At 44.8% G+C, this 15,443-nt stretch overlaps 1 protein-coding gene across 1 annotated transcript; it reads left to right on the top strand.

Annotated features, from left to right (window-relative positions):
* Window positions 1-357: 357 nt before the first annotated feature.
* On the top strand, window positions 358-8,180 carry LOC132446958 (B-cell antigen receptor complex-associated protein beta chain-like). The gene is made up of 5 exons (XM_060037571.1): window positions 358-498; window positions 859-1,167; window positions 7,053-7,171; window positions 7,297-7,350; window positions 7,808-8,180. Exons 1-5 carry the CDS (start codon window positions 447-449, stop codon window positions 7,898-7,900), a joined length of 627 nt encoding a protein of 208 aa, XP_059893554.1. The 5' UTR covers window positions 358-446; the 3' UTR covers window positions 7,901-8,180.
* The last annotated feature ends 7,263 nt before the right edge of the window (window positions 8,181-15,443 follow it).

The raw sequence follows: 15,443 nt of genomic DNA, 5'->3' as shown, positions 1-15,443 counted from the left end.
GAAACATTGTCTAGTTCGATGCAAAAGCCGCTTCTCTTTAACAGATTTAGATTTTTGAGACAAACCAGATACTTTTCTGTTGTTTGAACTTCTTCACTGTTCTGGTTGCAATCTGCAATGGTTCACTTACAACTGTTTTGTTTAACGGTCATATTCGATAGATGAACTACAAACGGCTGTTATTGACGGCAGTGAGACAAAATAGGACAATTAAACAACATAAGCATCTTAGCATTATGCTATCACAACTCTGCAGGTGTCTCAAGCTACCGCCCTCCTGCGTGGGTGTGGCTCCCCCTAGCGGTGGAAATGTTCCGCACATACCCAGCTGTGTGCGCCGGTCTGTGTTGATAGGCCTACTCTCTATACAACCCCTCCCACTCACCAGCCTCACAGACAACTCCTGAACGAAAGAAGATCTCTACAGAATCCTCCGGACATCCGACATGCTCTGGCTCTTGGTTGGACTTGGCGGACTGGCTTTGGTCAACCTATCAGGTAAATATTCCTAAGTAAAACTATATTATAAATATATAATATAAATACTCAGCACATTATGGTAGTTTATTTCAAGCCATTTCTTCCAAAGCTACTCAATGTGGTCAAACTGGTAATTCTCTAATGTTATTTTAGAGAAACTGTATATTAGGAGAATCCTTTTTGTTTTTGACCTCTTCATGTAGTACGGCGATTACTCAGGTGAAGATAATATTTTGAGTTCATTTTGTTTTACATGTTGTCTTAAAAACTGAAACGCTCCAATAGCTATGAAGGGGAACCGCCTCTCTCCACGCTTCAACAAACTACCAAGCGGTTTCCCTTCTGCGGTGAATGACGTTTTCTCTTATCCTCCCCCAGCCCCCCTCCCCCAGGCCGCTATTACCCAGAAGCCTCGGTTCTACGGCGTGATGGAGAGACACAGAGCGGTCAAATTCTACTGCGAGTGTCCGCTGGAGCCGCCCCTGCTGGTGGACTGGTTCTTTGCCAAGGATTCAGACCCGGTGGCCCAGAGGCCGATGAGGCCAACCGGCAAGGTGGTCATGCAGGGGAAGACAAGTTGGCACAGCGCCTTTCTTTTAATCAAGAACGTGAACCTCTTGGACAGCGGCGTCTACTACTGCCAGGTCAACGGCACCAGGGGAGCCGGGACCGGCCTGCAGGTCATGTGTGAGTCTCTCTGGGTTCTGGTGCCAGGAGGACCCAGCCTGGCCGACCCGTTTTCTAATTAGTCATTCATCAGACGCTTTTATCCAGAGAGACTAATGCCGCATTTCCACTGCAGGGTGCGGTATGGTTTGGTTCGCAAAGGTGCGGTACGGATTGCGTTTCCACCGCCAAAAGTGGGCGTGACCCGGACTGAGCCGTACTCGTTTTGCTCTCGTCTTCAGTAGGCCTACTCCTCCGTTGGGGTACTGAGACGCCTGAAAGGGTGCCGGAGGATTCGAGCTACACACCCCCTCCGTTGATTGGTCGACAGAACCGTCACTTCCGAGCGACGTGGGGATAAAAACAAACAAACAGTTGCCTCGAGGTATTATTATTTACAAAGAACATGTCGCGTTTTACACTGTGTTGCGCTGCTATGATGTCACGATGTTGACGTAGCTGCCGCGGCGATCGACATCCGGCCTACCATAAAGGGTACTGTCGGCGGTGGAAACGTGAGCTCGGAACTGAGCTGGGCTATACCGCCCCCTCCCTAACGGACTGAGGCGAACCGAAGCGTACCGCACCCTGCAGTGGAAACGCGGCATAACGGTACGGCCACACCAAATGCGTTACTCGCGTTAGGGGCGTCCAAACTCGGCATTTTTGCATAGGGAACCATTGGTATAGGCGCGTAGACGCGGTACATGCGTTGAAGCGTCGCGTTAGGGGCGTTACGCGCGACAGACGCATGTAATTACGCACGTAAACGCACCAACGCCCGGAGTTCAGAAATCTGAACTTTCAACGCTCCAACGCGTGGCGCTTAGCCGCGATAGCCAATCAGCGTGGAGCTTGACCCGACGTCACTGGCAGAGAGTTTCATAATGTTCGCTCGGTGAATGTGAAGGATGTTTGGTTTGATAGTTATGACGAAGAGGGAACGCTCCGTTCACTCAATATCATCCGACTGCAGACACAAATGGGCGTTGCCTGCAGCTGGACCCTTCTCCGTTCACTTGCATGGACAGAGTGTCTGGAACCTCAACGTCTTGGCGGACTATTTCTCTGCTGATCAACACTACGAATGCTGGAAACACACCAGACACACCATGTGAAGTTATTTAACCCGATTATTGTTATTTATATCAGCGATTATTTAATCTAACCCGATCTAAACTCTATCACCCAAACACGGCGGCGTTTGGGGTTCCTACCTCGGACTCCAGCGCAGCCACGGCCGACAACTATCTTTATTCTGGGTGGAAATAGTAACATAGTTACGCCATTAAATGCGTTTATGGAAACATTTTTAGCGAGAAATGTGCATTTTACTTTCATAATGTTCGCTCGGTGAATGTGAAGGATGTTTGGTTTGATAGTTATGACGAAGAGGGAACGCTCTGTTCACTTGCATGGACATGGACTCATCTAGCTGCGTTGGCGCATTGACGCGTTGGAAGCGTTGAACCGAGTAACCACCACACAATGATCAAGCGTCAGGTTAGGCGCGTTACTCGCGTAATCCAACGCGAGTAACGCGTTTGGTGTGGCCGCACCGTAATGGTACGGCCACACCAAACGCGTTACTCGCGTTAGGGGCGTCCAAACTCTGCATTTTTGCATAGGGAACCATTGGTATAGGCGCGTAGACGCGTTACATGCGATGAAGCGTCACGTTAGGGGCGTAAAGGCCGATACATACCTCCGGATACGGACAGTTTCGTCCGGTCCCGGAGGTGTTTCGTCCGTAAATGGGTCCGTCACCTCTGAGCTTACGAATCCGGAGTGCTCCGGGAGAACCGGAGCAATACCACCGGAATTCGAGGCGGCAGTATAGAGTCAAAAGTCAGACAATTTGCGAAAATAGATAGAGTAGTATAATATCTGACGTTTTGTACTTATATTATACTATAGGCCTATACCTGAAATTTTTATTTTATTGTTATTGTTCCCCTGCTTTGGCAATGAGTTGTAGGCTACAATCAAACAGGTGGGGATACCCCCTCACCAACTCGCAGATCCTCTCCTCTAAGTTTTGAGCCATTTTTTTAAATGTCCCGTTCTCTCTTCTTTGTTTGGTTTATATTCGCGATTGGTCTGACTTTTGACCATATACTGCCGCCTCGATTTCCGGTGGTATTGCTCCGGTTCTCCCGGAGCACTCCGGATTCGTAAGCTCAGAGGCGACGGACCCATTTACGGACGAAACACCTCCGGGACCGGACGAAACTGTCCGTATCCGGAGGTATGTATCGGCCTTTAGGCGCGACAGACGCACGTAATTACGCACGTAAACGCAGTAACGCGCCCAACGCACCAACGCCCGGAGTTCAGAAATCTGAACTTTCAACGCTCCAGCGCGTGGCGCTTAGCCGCGATAGCCAATCAGCGTGGAGCTTGACCCGACGTCACTGGCAGAGAGTTGTGAGCTTGGACAGAAGCATACGGCCGACATCTTTCTTTATTCTGGGTGGAAATAGTAACATAGTTACGCTATTAAATGCGTTTATGGAAACATTTTTAGCGAGAAATGTGCATTTTACTTTCATAATGTTCGCTCGGTGAATGTGAAGGATGTTTGGTTTGATAGTTATGACGAAGAGGGAACGCTCCGTTCACTTGCATGGACAGAGTGTCTGGATGCTAAGCAACCTCAACGTCTTGGCGGACTATTTCTCTGCTGATCAACACTACGAATGGTGGAAACACACCAGACACACCATGTGAAGTTATTTCACCCGATTATTGTTATTTATATCAGCGATTATTTAATCTAACCCGATCTAAACTCTATCACCCAAACACGGCGGCGTTTGGGGTTCCTACCTCGGACTCCAGCGCAGCCACGGCCGACAACTATCTTTATTCTGGGTGGAAATAGTAACATAGTTACGCCATTAAATGCGTTTATGGAAACATTTTTAGCGAGAAATGTGCATTTTACTTTCATAATGTTCGCTCGGTGAATGTAAAGGATGTTTGGTTTGATAGTTATGACGAAGAGGGAACGCTCCGTTCACTCAATATCATCCGACTGCAGACACAAATGGGCGTTGCCTGCAGCTGGACCCTTCTCCGTTCACTTGCATGGACAGAGTGTCTGGAACCTCAACGTCTTGGCGGACTATTCTCTGCTGATCAACACTACGAATGCTGGAAACACACCAGACACACCATGTGAAATTATTTAACCCGATTATTGTTATTTATATCAGAGATTATTTAATCTAACGCGATCTAAACTCTATGAGCCAAACACGGCGGCGTTTGGGGTTCCTACCTCGGACTCCAGCGCAGCCACGGCCGACAACTATCTTTATTCTGGGTGGAAATAGTAACATAGTTACGCCATTAAATGCGTTTATGGAAACATTTTTAGCGAGAAATTTGCATTTTACTTTCATAATGTTTGCTCGGTGAATGTGAAGGATGTTTGGTTTGATAGTTATGACGAAGAGGGAACGCTCTGTTCACTTGCATGGACATGGACTCATCTAGCTGCGTTGGCGCATTGACGCGTTGGAAGCGTTGAACCGAGTAACCACCACACAATGATCAAGCGTTTCGAAGTGTCTAGAACAGGGGTCTTCAACGTTTTTCAGGCCACGGACCCCCAAACTGATGGAGAGATGGAGCGGGGACCCCCTACTTATATATTAGGCCTATATAAAATTGTGTTTTATATTAAACTGGTCCTATGGTGCCATGTACAAAATTAACCTTGTTATTGTGCATTCAATACTAAGATATTCAAATAATACGTAGGTTCATATGTTCATGTTTTTATTTGAAACATGTGCAAGGTACAGTAAGTAAACTGTAAACATAACAGACATTTTTAAAACATAAATGTGGAAAGGAAAATTAGTGATGCTTGTTAGTGCCACTGGCATGCATAAACATACCTGCTATCTTGCATTAAATACTGAGACAATTAGAAGTGGAAGAACAGCTCATCGGAATAGAAAAGGATCATATATACGCCTCAATCGGAATACAATTCTCTCTCGGTTTGGGGTGGGTGCGGCTATTTTTTAACCTAGAGATGGCATAAGCAGCTTCAGTAGTTCGCAATTGGTCGGCGTCGGCCTATAGGCTACTTTTATGCACATCGACCGCTTTCAAGGAAAGTCGATTTTTTGCCTCATTCACGTCTTTCTTATCACTCTGCAGTCCGGTAATTTATCAACCCTGGCGAGTGACGTCAAGGTCTTTGGCGGAATATTTCTCTGCTTTCACTACGAATGGTAAAAATAAAAAAATAAAAAAAGGCACACCGTGTGAAGATATATTTTCGTTTTTGCAAATAGCCGTGTAATAAGCGGGATAATAGAACGTCGCCGGTCATTATCGAAAGTAATACCCTTCAGGGCGAAGCAAGACACCTCCGCTTCGCGTCAGGGTCCGGTTCGCCCTGTCGGGGCTTATTTTTCAGATAATGACCGGCGTTCTGTACATTATCCGCTTACATAACAGCACTCTCTCTCTACCAACAGTCTTGGCTGCGCACTCTCATCCAAATACGTATTGTTTGCGGCGGAGAAAGGGGTAGGCCTAGATATAAAGACCAGACGAGAAACTGACGTTGCTTTGCTGTCCTCCTTCTTCTTAATTGAAGGAGCAGGCAGAGAAAAGCTCTCTCCTGCTGGGCTTTCATTAAAATCAAATACATAAAAATGTCACCAAAACTTGAAAGCCGACGGCAAGAATTAAATGAGAATTAAATGACCAAAATCGTGAGGACTAGGCTTGCGACCCACACACACATGTGGCGCTCGCGCGGTCGTAGCTCATTGGCGCCACCTATTGATCATTATGTGCCAATGCACAGCCTCTCATTCAAATGACTTAGGGGTCATTTGACCCCTCTGTGGCGCTAGTAGTAAGTAAAAATGGCCCGGCGTTCCTAGTGTTAAATACACAATACACAGTGTGTTGGAATCATGTTAATGTGTATTTAAAGGCATTTCAATTTGTGGAAGAAATTGCGGGGGGGGGGGAATATAAAACAAATGTCTATCTACCAAAACTTTCGCGACCCCCCTGCAGTACCTCCGCGGACCCCCTAGGGGTCGCGGACCCCCTGTTGAAGACCTCTGGTCTAGAAGGTTACACAGCACAGAGACAGGTCATTTAGGAGCAGGTAAGGATGAGGGCTTATTGCTCAACGGAGGTACCAAGTTGGGCCAACTTATAGGAGGTATACAAGTTTAGATAAAGAAGGCTATCCCGAAAATGTGGTTGTTGGTTTGACAACGTTTAATTAATGTGCTGGATGAATGGCTGGTTTAAGCAGCCCCACCTGGCCCTGGCTGGGAGGAGCCTTAACTCCACCCAGGTGGCCGCTTAACTCCACCCAGGTGGCCGCTTAACTCCACCCAGGTGGTGTTACTGGGTTGGATGTGGTAGATACCGATTTTGAAATAGTTTTGCAATATTTCCTCTTAGTTTTTCCAGAAAATTGGTTTTGCTGCAGTTTTTGTGCTCCATTGCCACCTTAGTTAGTAGTTGCGTCCACATGACAACAGAGGTTTAGTTGGCCAAAAAACGGTGTGTTTGAAAATTATGACGACGTGGTGGAGAAGAAGGCGTTGTACGCAGACTTGTGGTTCTCTTCTGTTTTTTTCGCATATTATAGCAGAAGGGTAACACCACCACCTACTGGCCTTGCATACTTATTCCAACATTTTCACTCGTTGCTGGACGAGGATAGTTCTGAAAAGTGTTTTTCAAATTCAACGGGAAAAAAAAAGAATAGAGAAATCAAATATCAAAGTCACCCTCGCATCATTGATCTATGAACAAACCTACGAGGCCTTTAGCAGGAACACTGTCAGGCAAACGCCAAACTAGTTGTCTTGGAAGTAGGCCTACTGCGATGTAACTTGGTTTATCCCATGCAGCACCTCTCAACGTCTCCAAGGCGGAGAAGAGGAGCATGATGAAAGATGCGTTCATCATCCTGCAGACCTTGATGTTGGCGATCTGCGTCGCTGCGCCGCTGGTGCAGAGATACATTCTAGTGAGCCGCGAAAACACTTGTTTTGTTACATATCATGCGATATATAGTTAGCTAATTATCATTACTGATATGAAGATAGTGGTTACATGTATAATTTAAATGCTGTTTTCCTGCTATTCTCTCAGGTTAAAAAAGAAGATGCAATTTATGAGGATCCACAACAAGACCATACCTACGAGGTTTCTGTTATTTTTGTTCTGATAGCACTTTGGTTTTCACTGAAGGGACGAAATAATTTATTACTTTATTAGTTATTATTTGTATTAATATTGCTCATAATTAGAAACAGTCACATGGTTTATGACCATGTGATCATTATCACATGGTCATTATAACCCGTAGCGCACACACACACACACACACACACACACACACACACACACACACACACACACACACACACACACACACACACACACACACACACACACACAGACACGAACAGAACACACAGACACACACACACACACACGAACAGAACACACACACACAGACACACACACACAGACACAGCTTGTCAAAACTATTTAGAGATGCCTCAATGGAAACTGCATTGTATTCAAATATATCTCTTTGCATGTTTCTCTCTGTGTGTGTGTGTGTGTGTGTGTAATGGTGTGGTGCTCTCTCTCCCAGGGCCTGGTGGTGGAGACGTGTGAGGGGGCGCTCTACGAGGACATCTCGGCCTACGCCCAGACAGGGGGGCCCGAGGCCCCCTGGGAAGACTGACGTTGCCCTGACAACTAGCCCCCCCCCCTCGGTTGCTGTCATTACAACCACCCGCAGGCGTCGTCACGGTGACCGTCCTAGGGCGCCGGGACTAGCCTTCAACCGTGGCCGTTGCAACCCTTCCCCCGTCGCCGTGACAACAATACACAATCATCATGACCGTCATCTCCACGGCGACCCATAGCTTCTCAGATAACATCCAGTCCTGTAACGGCGATATCTTCTTGCCGGTTGGTTGATTATATTTGGATGCAAAATAACAAATAAACCTTTGAACACATGAATGAGTAGAGAGTTGAATTCCTAGTTTCCTAGAGTTGAGCGTGCCGTGCTTCGACAGAGCCGTCTGTTTGACCCTGGAGACCGGGCAGGTTTTAGTGCGACCTGCTGTCGTCTTCCCCATAGTCCTGGGCAGTTGGATTTCCCAAATTCTCCCGATGTTAAACCCCATTATAATAAAAAAAGTGGTTCGGAAAGAACGTAGAAGGTCATTTTTTTACTATTATATATAGACCATTGCTACTACATACTTTTCTTGAGTTTTTCATAGCTTCCAAAATCAAAATTTATAGCGCTGAATAGTGCTTTCGTCCGAAATCAAACATGAAGAACAGTACAAACCAAGCTTTCTTTGGAACCCCTTCATTGTAAATTTCACAGGCATAATTCTTACGGAAACTTGTGAATGTCCTATGATTCTACCGGTAGTCTCATAGTTTTACATTTAGTCCTACCCGTGTTGTCATATTGTTCTACCTTAAGAGTTCTGTAGTCCTTCTCTTGATCATATCTGTAGTTCTGCTGTCCCCTGTATTCCTTCTTGTAGGTCTACCTGTGGTTCTGTTGTCTTTTTTTTTTTTTTTTTCTCCTACCTTTATTGCTACCTGAGTTCCGGTTAAACTAGAGGTCAAGTTCTGGTCTGCAGTGGTTGGATGGTTTCTGAGCACATTATGACCTCAAATAGGGTGAATGGATATCAGCAAATTCACAATCATTTGTGTCTAGATAAATAAATCTGAAAACAGCAAAAGTTTGAGCCAAAACGGCAAAAGGTCCAACTATATATGTATGTATATATATATATATGTATGTATATATATATATATGTATATATATATATATATATATATATATATATATATATATATATATATATGATCTCAAATAGGTTGAATGGATATCAGCAAATTCTCAAAATTTGTGATGAGAGAAATTAATCAAAAATAGCAAAAGTTTGATTCAAAACTGCCAAAGTTCATTACTATATACATAGAGACACATATATGCACCTGGTCGGGATCCATCACTGCCAATAGCATGCAAATAGAGAATAGAGAAGGGGAGGAAGAGAGAGAAAATGAGAAAGATAAAGGGAGAGACGAGAGAGAGTGAGTCCAGCAGTGGTCAGTCCAGCAGATCAGTGCTACTCTACGTTCTCTACCTGGCACGACTGCTTCCTGGCATTCAGGTGGTACTGGACATGAACTCTCCGGCTCTGAACGCTACCCTCCCAGCCTTAAACAACAGCTCTGTGTTCGACTGTCCGGAAATGCTTGAAGGCTTCTGGGCCTTCTTCAGCAGATCAATCAACGCTTTTTGGGTGCTTTTGGTTGTTAACTGCTGACCCAATGTCACCAAAACTTGAAAGCCGACGGCAAGAATTAAATGAGAATTAAATGACCAAAATCGTCCTTGTGCGTCTTCATTCGACTCAATGGTTTTCCTCTGTGTTTTTTTCCGCATATTTGGGATTTCGATATCAATTATACAGTGGCGTGCACAGACTTTTTGAAGGGCAGGGGTGGAAAGAGAAAAAAAGGGCACATATAGCGCGTTCTCACCACTGAAGACACGTTTTATATGTTATACAAATGAGGGCACTCTAGCACGCGTTTTGGCTTCAAAGGGGGCAGTTTAGCACACGTTTTGGTTCCCGAAAGGACACTTGAGGGCAGTTTAGAACGCGTTTTGGCTCCCAAGGGGCCCCTTTAATACGCGTTTTGGCTCCTGAGAGGGCACTTTAGCACGTGTTTTTCAACAATTGGGCCACAAACTTCTCTACAAACTTTGGGACCTATCTCCTTCCTAATTTTTTTACCTAGAGACTCCATTCAAATTAATATTCAGAATAGCTTGTGTAACCCCCTGTCAATATAAGGGCTACTAAAGCATTAATTGGAGGGCTATTGAAGGCATATACTTGGTTAAAATGTTGTATTGATCTAACTATTTAGTTTGAAGTGTATGACGTTACGTTGGTTTTCGATTGAAGTTCAATATAAGTTACTTTTATTTTGAAGTGTGAACTGTTGTTTGCGGGAGGAGTTGGTCGCGTGAGAGTGCCGTGAGTTGCGCAATGCGCACGTAGGAAGATGACAGGGGAGAGGAACGCATGTGTTTATGCTCCGAGCCAGAACAAGCCACTGTGCTATTCCTTTAGTCAGATAACCGAACGCAGATACAAACAGATGAACCGTCAGAGCGACGCAGTTCCTTTGTGAAAATACTTTCGGTGAGTTTAACTGTGGTCTGACTCGTGAACGTGTGAAGCTAAACATATGCTAACGGCTAGCGCCGCTCATTAAGCCTGTCTACGTGAGGGTCTGTAAGGAATGCGGTTTCTACACGTCGACGTAGTTGACTAGTTCTGCACACTTTATTATGAGAAAAATATAAGTTATACTGATGTTAAAGAGGCTGTGTACATTTCGAAGTGCATTGAGGGTTATTTTATTGAATTGTGTGATGAACTAAAGAGAGGGTTTTCCCTTCTTTACCGTTGCCTCGCGCCGCCACGCGGGCGCCGTTTTGATGCCGCGGGAGGGCCGCAGCAAGTTATTTAACCTTTGGTTAGAGAAATGCCTCATTGATATTTTGGTTTCTCTTGTTGGTTTATCAATGTTTGCACTGGTAAAGAGTTTCATGCAACATGTATAACGAGGACCTTTTGAATGTAGATTTAAATGTATAGATTTATTCTGACTGTTGAATGAGTAATTTGAGAATGCAGGTTTTTGAATATTATTCAGACTGTGTTATGCAGGTCAGGTTTTTCCTTTTGACGCTTGATTGATTCCACACTGACCGATTCCGTCCAAAGATGGCGAGCTACCATTGAACCAGGATCCACTGAGATGAACATTTGAAATTCTTTGGACCGGTTGTGAGTTATCGACTGAATGGTAGGCTCCGCAAGGCCACTACTATTCAGCATATCGTGCGAGAATCCAACACGGAACAATCACCACACACAAGAGACAATTACAATCCCGGGTTACATTTTCTTTCGTTCTCTTTTATTTCCTACTTGGGCCCAAGGTTATGTCGTTAATGTGATTTATGGGATTTATAAAGTATAAGGTTATGTTTGTTTTGTACTGTTTAAAGAAACAACTTTTAAATAATAAGTCGTCAAACTAAGCTGTGTCGTCTCATTAATTATCCATCTTGCTCCAGTAGTTGAACCTAGTAATCTGGCCCAGAATATTGTTGTATAAAGAATTCTTAATCTGCTAATCCATAAAGGTGTTACACTTGGAATAACGCACTTCTTTTCCGATTTTTTTAATATTTAATACTTTGTAAGATATTCAACTTTTAAAATGTTATCTTATTTTTAACATGGGTATCAATGGGAGGAAAGCAGAGACGTCCTCTTGTACTTCAACTGTTAAAGACGTAACTAAATACATTTTCAACATTTTCAACCGTTTATCTTAGTTCAAACCATTTAACAAATCTACACACTTGTAACTTCAATAATATCTAAACGGAATTTCGATATCATTTGAACTTTCTTCAGAATCACAGTTTTAGTTTCAAACCGTCATATTCTACAGTTAGTCCCATTGAAGCCGTCTGCCCATTCTGACACTTGCATTACTTAAGACATCGGTCAAATTTCAACCGTTTACCTTCGTTCAAACCATTTAACAAATATACACACTTGTATCTTCAATAATATCCAACGGAATTTCGATATCATTTAAACTTTATTCAGAATCACAGTTTTGGTTTCATACCATTTTCAGTTGGTCTCATTGATTTATGTTGAAGCTGGAGCGTGATCACGTTCAGTGTTGCCAGATTGGGCGGCTTTTCCCGCCAGATTGGGCTACTTTCTGAGGACGTTTGGGCAGTGTTGCCAGATTGGGCTGTTTTCCCACTATATTGAGCTACTTTTAATCACGAATCGGCTCGCTATTCTCTTAAAGGAGCATTTCACCGGTGGAGGCATGCATATGTATTGAAATTGGGTCCTATATGTAGTCGAATAATAAAATGCAATTCTAATTTGGTACCGTCTTGACCGAGAAAAGGCAGACAGTGACTTTTCGGCGCTTGTGGATTGAAGACAACAACTCCCACCATGCACCACGATGCCCAGCTTCGCTGGCCACTCCCGCTTATCTAGATCCCCGCCGGGTGGGACTATTGCTTGTAGTCTTATGAGAATCCTCCCCTCTTACACTTCCTATTTAATTCTACTCAAATATCGTCATATTGCGTCATCTTAAACAGGAAGTGTTGGAGATCGATACGGATCCCTCCAGTCTCTCCAGAAAATAAGGGAATGATGCACGACCATTCAAAAATATGAGTGGGTTTCTAACGATACAAAGCTTAATGGAAATGGGTGAAGTTTCCCTTTAAAGACACACACACACACACACACACAGTGCAGGGCAATAAATTTGACGTTTCATTTTACATTTCTGTATTTTTAGCAATGCCTTGCGCTTTTCTTTCAGTGGTCACTTTATTTGTTTCCAACCATTTACTTCTTTTTAAATGATGTGCCTGTTTATATTGTGGGAGTATGAGTGTCAGTGTCAGTCAGTGGGGGTGGTGGTCCTGGGACTTGTTAAGGAACCCAACTGAAGAGGGGAAGAAACTGTTCAAGTGGCGGGAGGTTTTGGTCCTGATGGACCGCAGCCTCCTGCCAGAGGGGAGAGTTCCAAATAAACTGTGACCAGGATGGGAGGTGTCGGCCATAATCCTGCCTGCCCGCCTCAGAGCCCTGGAGCTGTGCAGGTCCTGGAGGGATGGAAGGTTGCAGCCAATCACCTTCTCCGCAGAGCGTATGATACGCTGCAGTCTGCTCTTGTCCTTAGCCGTAGCAGCAGTGTACCAGACAGTGATGGATGAGGTGAGGATGGACTCAATGATGGCAGTGTAGAAGTGCACCATCATAGTCTTTGGCAAGTTGAACTTCTTCAGCTGGCGCAGGAAGAACATCCTCTGCTGGCCTTTTTTGGTGAGAGACCTGATGTTGAGCTCCCATTTTAGGTCCTGGGAGATGATGGTGCCCAGGAAGCGGCAGGACTCCACAGAGTCGACTGGGGAGCCACACAGGATGATGGGGGTGGATGGGGCTGGGTTCTTCCTGTAATCCATAATAATCTCCCCTGTTTTTAAAGGGTTAAGCTCCAGGTTGTTCTGGCTGCACCAGGACACCAGATGGTCAATCTCCCACCTGTAGGCGGACTCATCCCCGCCAGAGATGAGCCCAATGAGCGTGGTGTCGTCCGCGAACTTCAGGAGCTTGACAGACTGGTGACTGGAGGTGCAGCTGTTTGTGTACAGGGAGAAGAGCAGAGGGGAAAGAACACAGCCTTGGGGGGGATCCGCTGCTGATGGTCTGGGATTCAGATAAATGTTCTGTTCTGTATATACGGTGTACATACAAAAATACACGTATATGTATATATGCACCTGGTCGGAATCCATCACTGCCAAAAGCATGCAAATGCTAGAGAGATAAGGAGAGAAAGAGAGAGTAGTGTGCAGTGGCCAGCCCACCAGATCAGTGCTACTCTACGTTCTCTACCTGGCAGCGTCTGTTCTCCTGGCATTCAGGTGGTACTGGACATGGACTCTCCGGCTCTGAACGCTACCCTCCCAGCCTTAAACATCATCTCTGTGTACGACTGTTCAGAGATGCCCGAAGGCTCAATCTCATGGGCCTTCTTCACCATACTGGTGTTTCTTTTGGGCTTCCCATTATCCATCTGGGTTCTGTGGGACCTGGTCGACAAACACTACAGAGGAGGTCAGCCCTGGACCCCCAACACCGTGTTCACCCTGAATGTCACCGTGATGGACTTGGTGTTCCTGGCCTACCTGCCGGTTGATGTTCTCAACGTTCTTTTTATTGACAACAAGATTCTCCTGAATATCAGCCTTGTGACTTTCAGTCTTAATTGCACCGGGCGTCCCCTGGTTATGGCCTGTATGTGCCTGGACTGCTACGTGGCCGTCCACCACCCCCTCCGCTATCGCTCTCAGACACTCTCCAGCAGGGTGATAATCACCGCTGTAATCTGGCTCGTTTCCTTGGTGAACGGAGCTGCACTCATAATGAACGAATACCTGGTTGGTGCGGCTGGTATGTGGTGGCCGTTCCTCTCCTCTGCGGCGGTCATCGTGTACTGTGACTGCTGCCTCCTGTGGACACTGAGTAGGCCCAGGACGTCCCGAGGTGAGCCTCACCAACTGAAGAAGAGAGCTCTCGACATCATCTCCACGAGCCTGCTTGTCACCGTCGCCAACTACCTCCCTACGATGATCATGATCGTCTTCGGAAGATATATTTTTTTTTATTGGTTTCAAGGAGCACTTCTGTCTCATCTTCTTCCCAGCCCTGATTCCCTTAGAGTTAACGTCTGTCTTCATGGCCACCCTCCACCTGATGAAAGTGGGGAAAGTAAATTTCGCAACAATATTTAAACCTTTATCCCAGGCAATGGAGTTGATCACTACACGTGTATGAGGCAAGCTTTACTCTGTTAAACCACAAAATATTATTTTGCCTTTAAATTGGTTGCTACAATATCTAAGGAGATAAACTGTTGGTGTCAAAACAGAAAGTTTAATTTGTGTCTTTCACTACAGGTCCCAGGAGTACCCGAAATTGTATATAAAATAATCTATACATAATAATAGCAAATATATAGTGTTGATGTATATATAATAGAAAGCTGTGTTTTAGTTATGTGTGGCATATTTGGATTTCATTACAATGTTTTTCTGTATGGATGTGGTGGAGGGGATGTTTGTTATACTTGGTTTGCATCATGTAATGTATTGTCATTTCTGTACAATGCAGGATTGGAAGCCAGTGTAATGTGAGAGATATAGAAAAAAAGGCATTAATTAAGTTATTCCGTGCAATTCCAATTTATCTAACGTGTCTTGACTTCAAAAGGTCCAACCTCAGAATGTCTCGCTCATAGATTTAATGTGTGCAACGTTAAAGGACAATTCCGGTATTTTGAACATTGAGCCCCCTTTCTGGTTTGTTTAGGATGAAATAGAGTGTGTGACACCGAAATTTGAACTATTAGTCCTTTCTCGGGTATTTGGCTCATTTTGAATCGCTCCTGCCTGCTTCACAATGGTTGTCTGTGTGCATACACAAACCTGTCAACCCAGCAACCCTAAACGTTCGTTTTCAAAAATGTGCAAGTAACCGAGTGGTTAGTGGCATTCGTGAAGTTTAAAAAAAAATTATCGGCGCAATATATGTTTTACACCCGTGTTA

Source organism: Gadus macrocephalus, chromosome 18 (genome assembly GCF_031168955.1).
Source record: "Gadus macrocephalus chromosome 18, ASM3116895v1".
Taxonomy (NCBI): Eukaryota; Metazoa; Chordata; class Actinopteri; order Gadiformes; family Gadidae; genus Gadus; species Gadus macrocephalus.
Note: the sequence above shows the minus strand (reverse complement) of the source record. Positions and strands in the feature narration are given on the sequence as shown.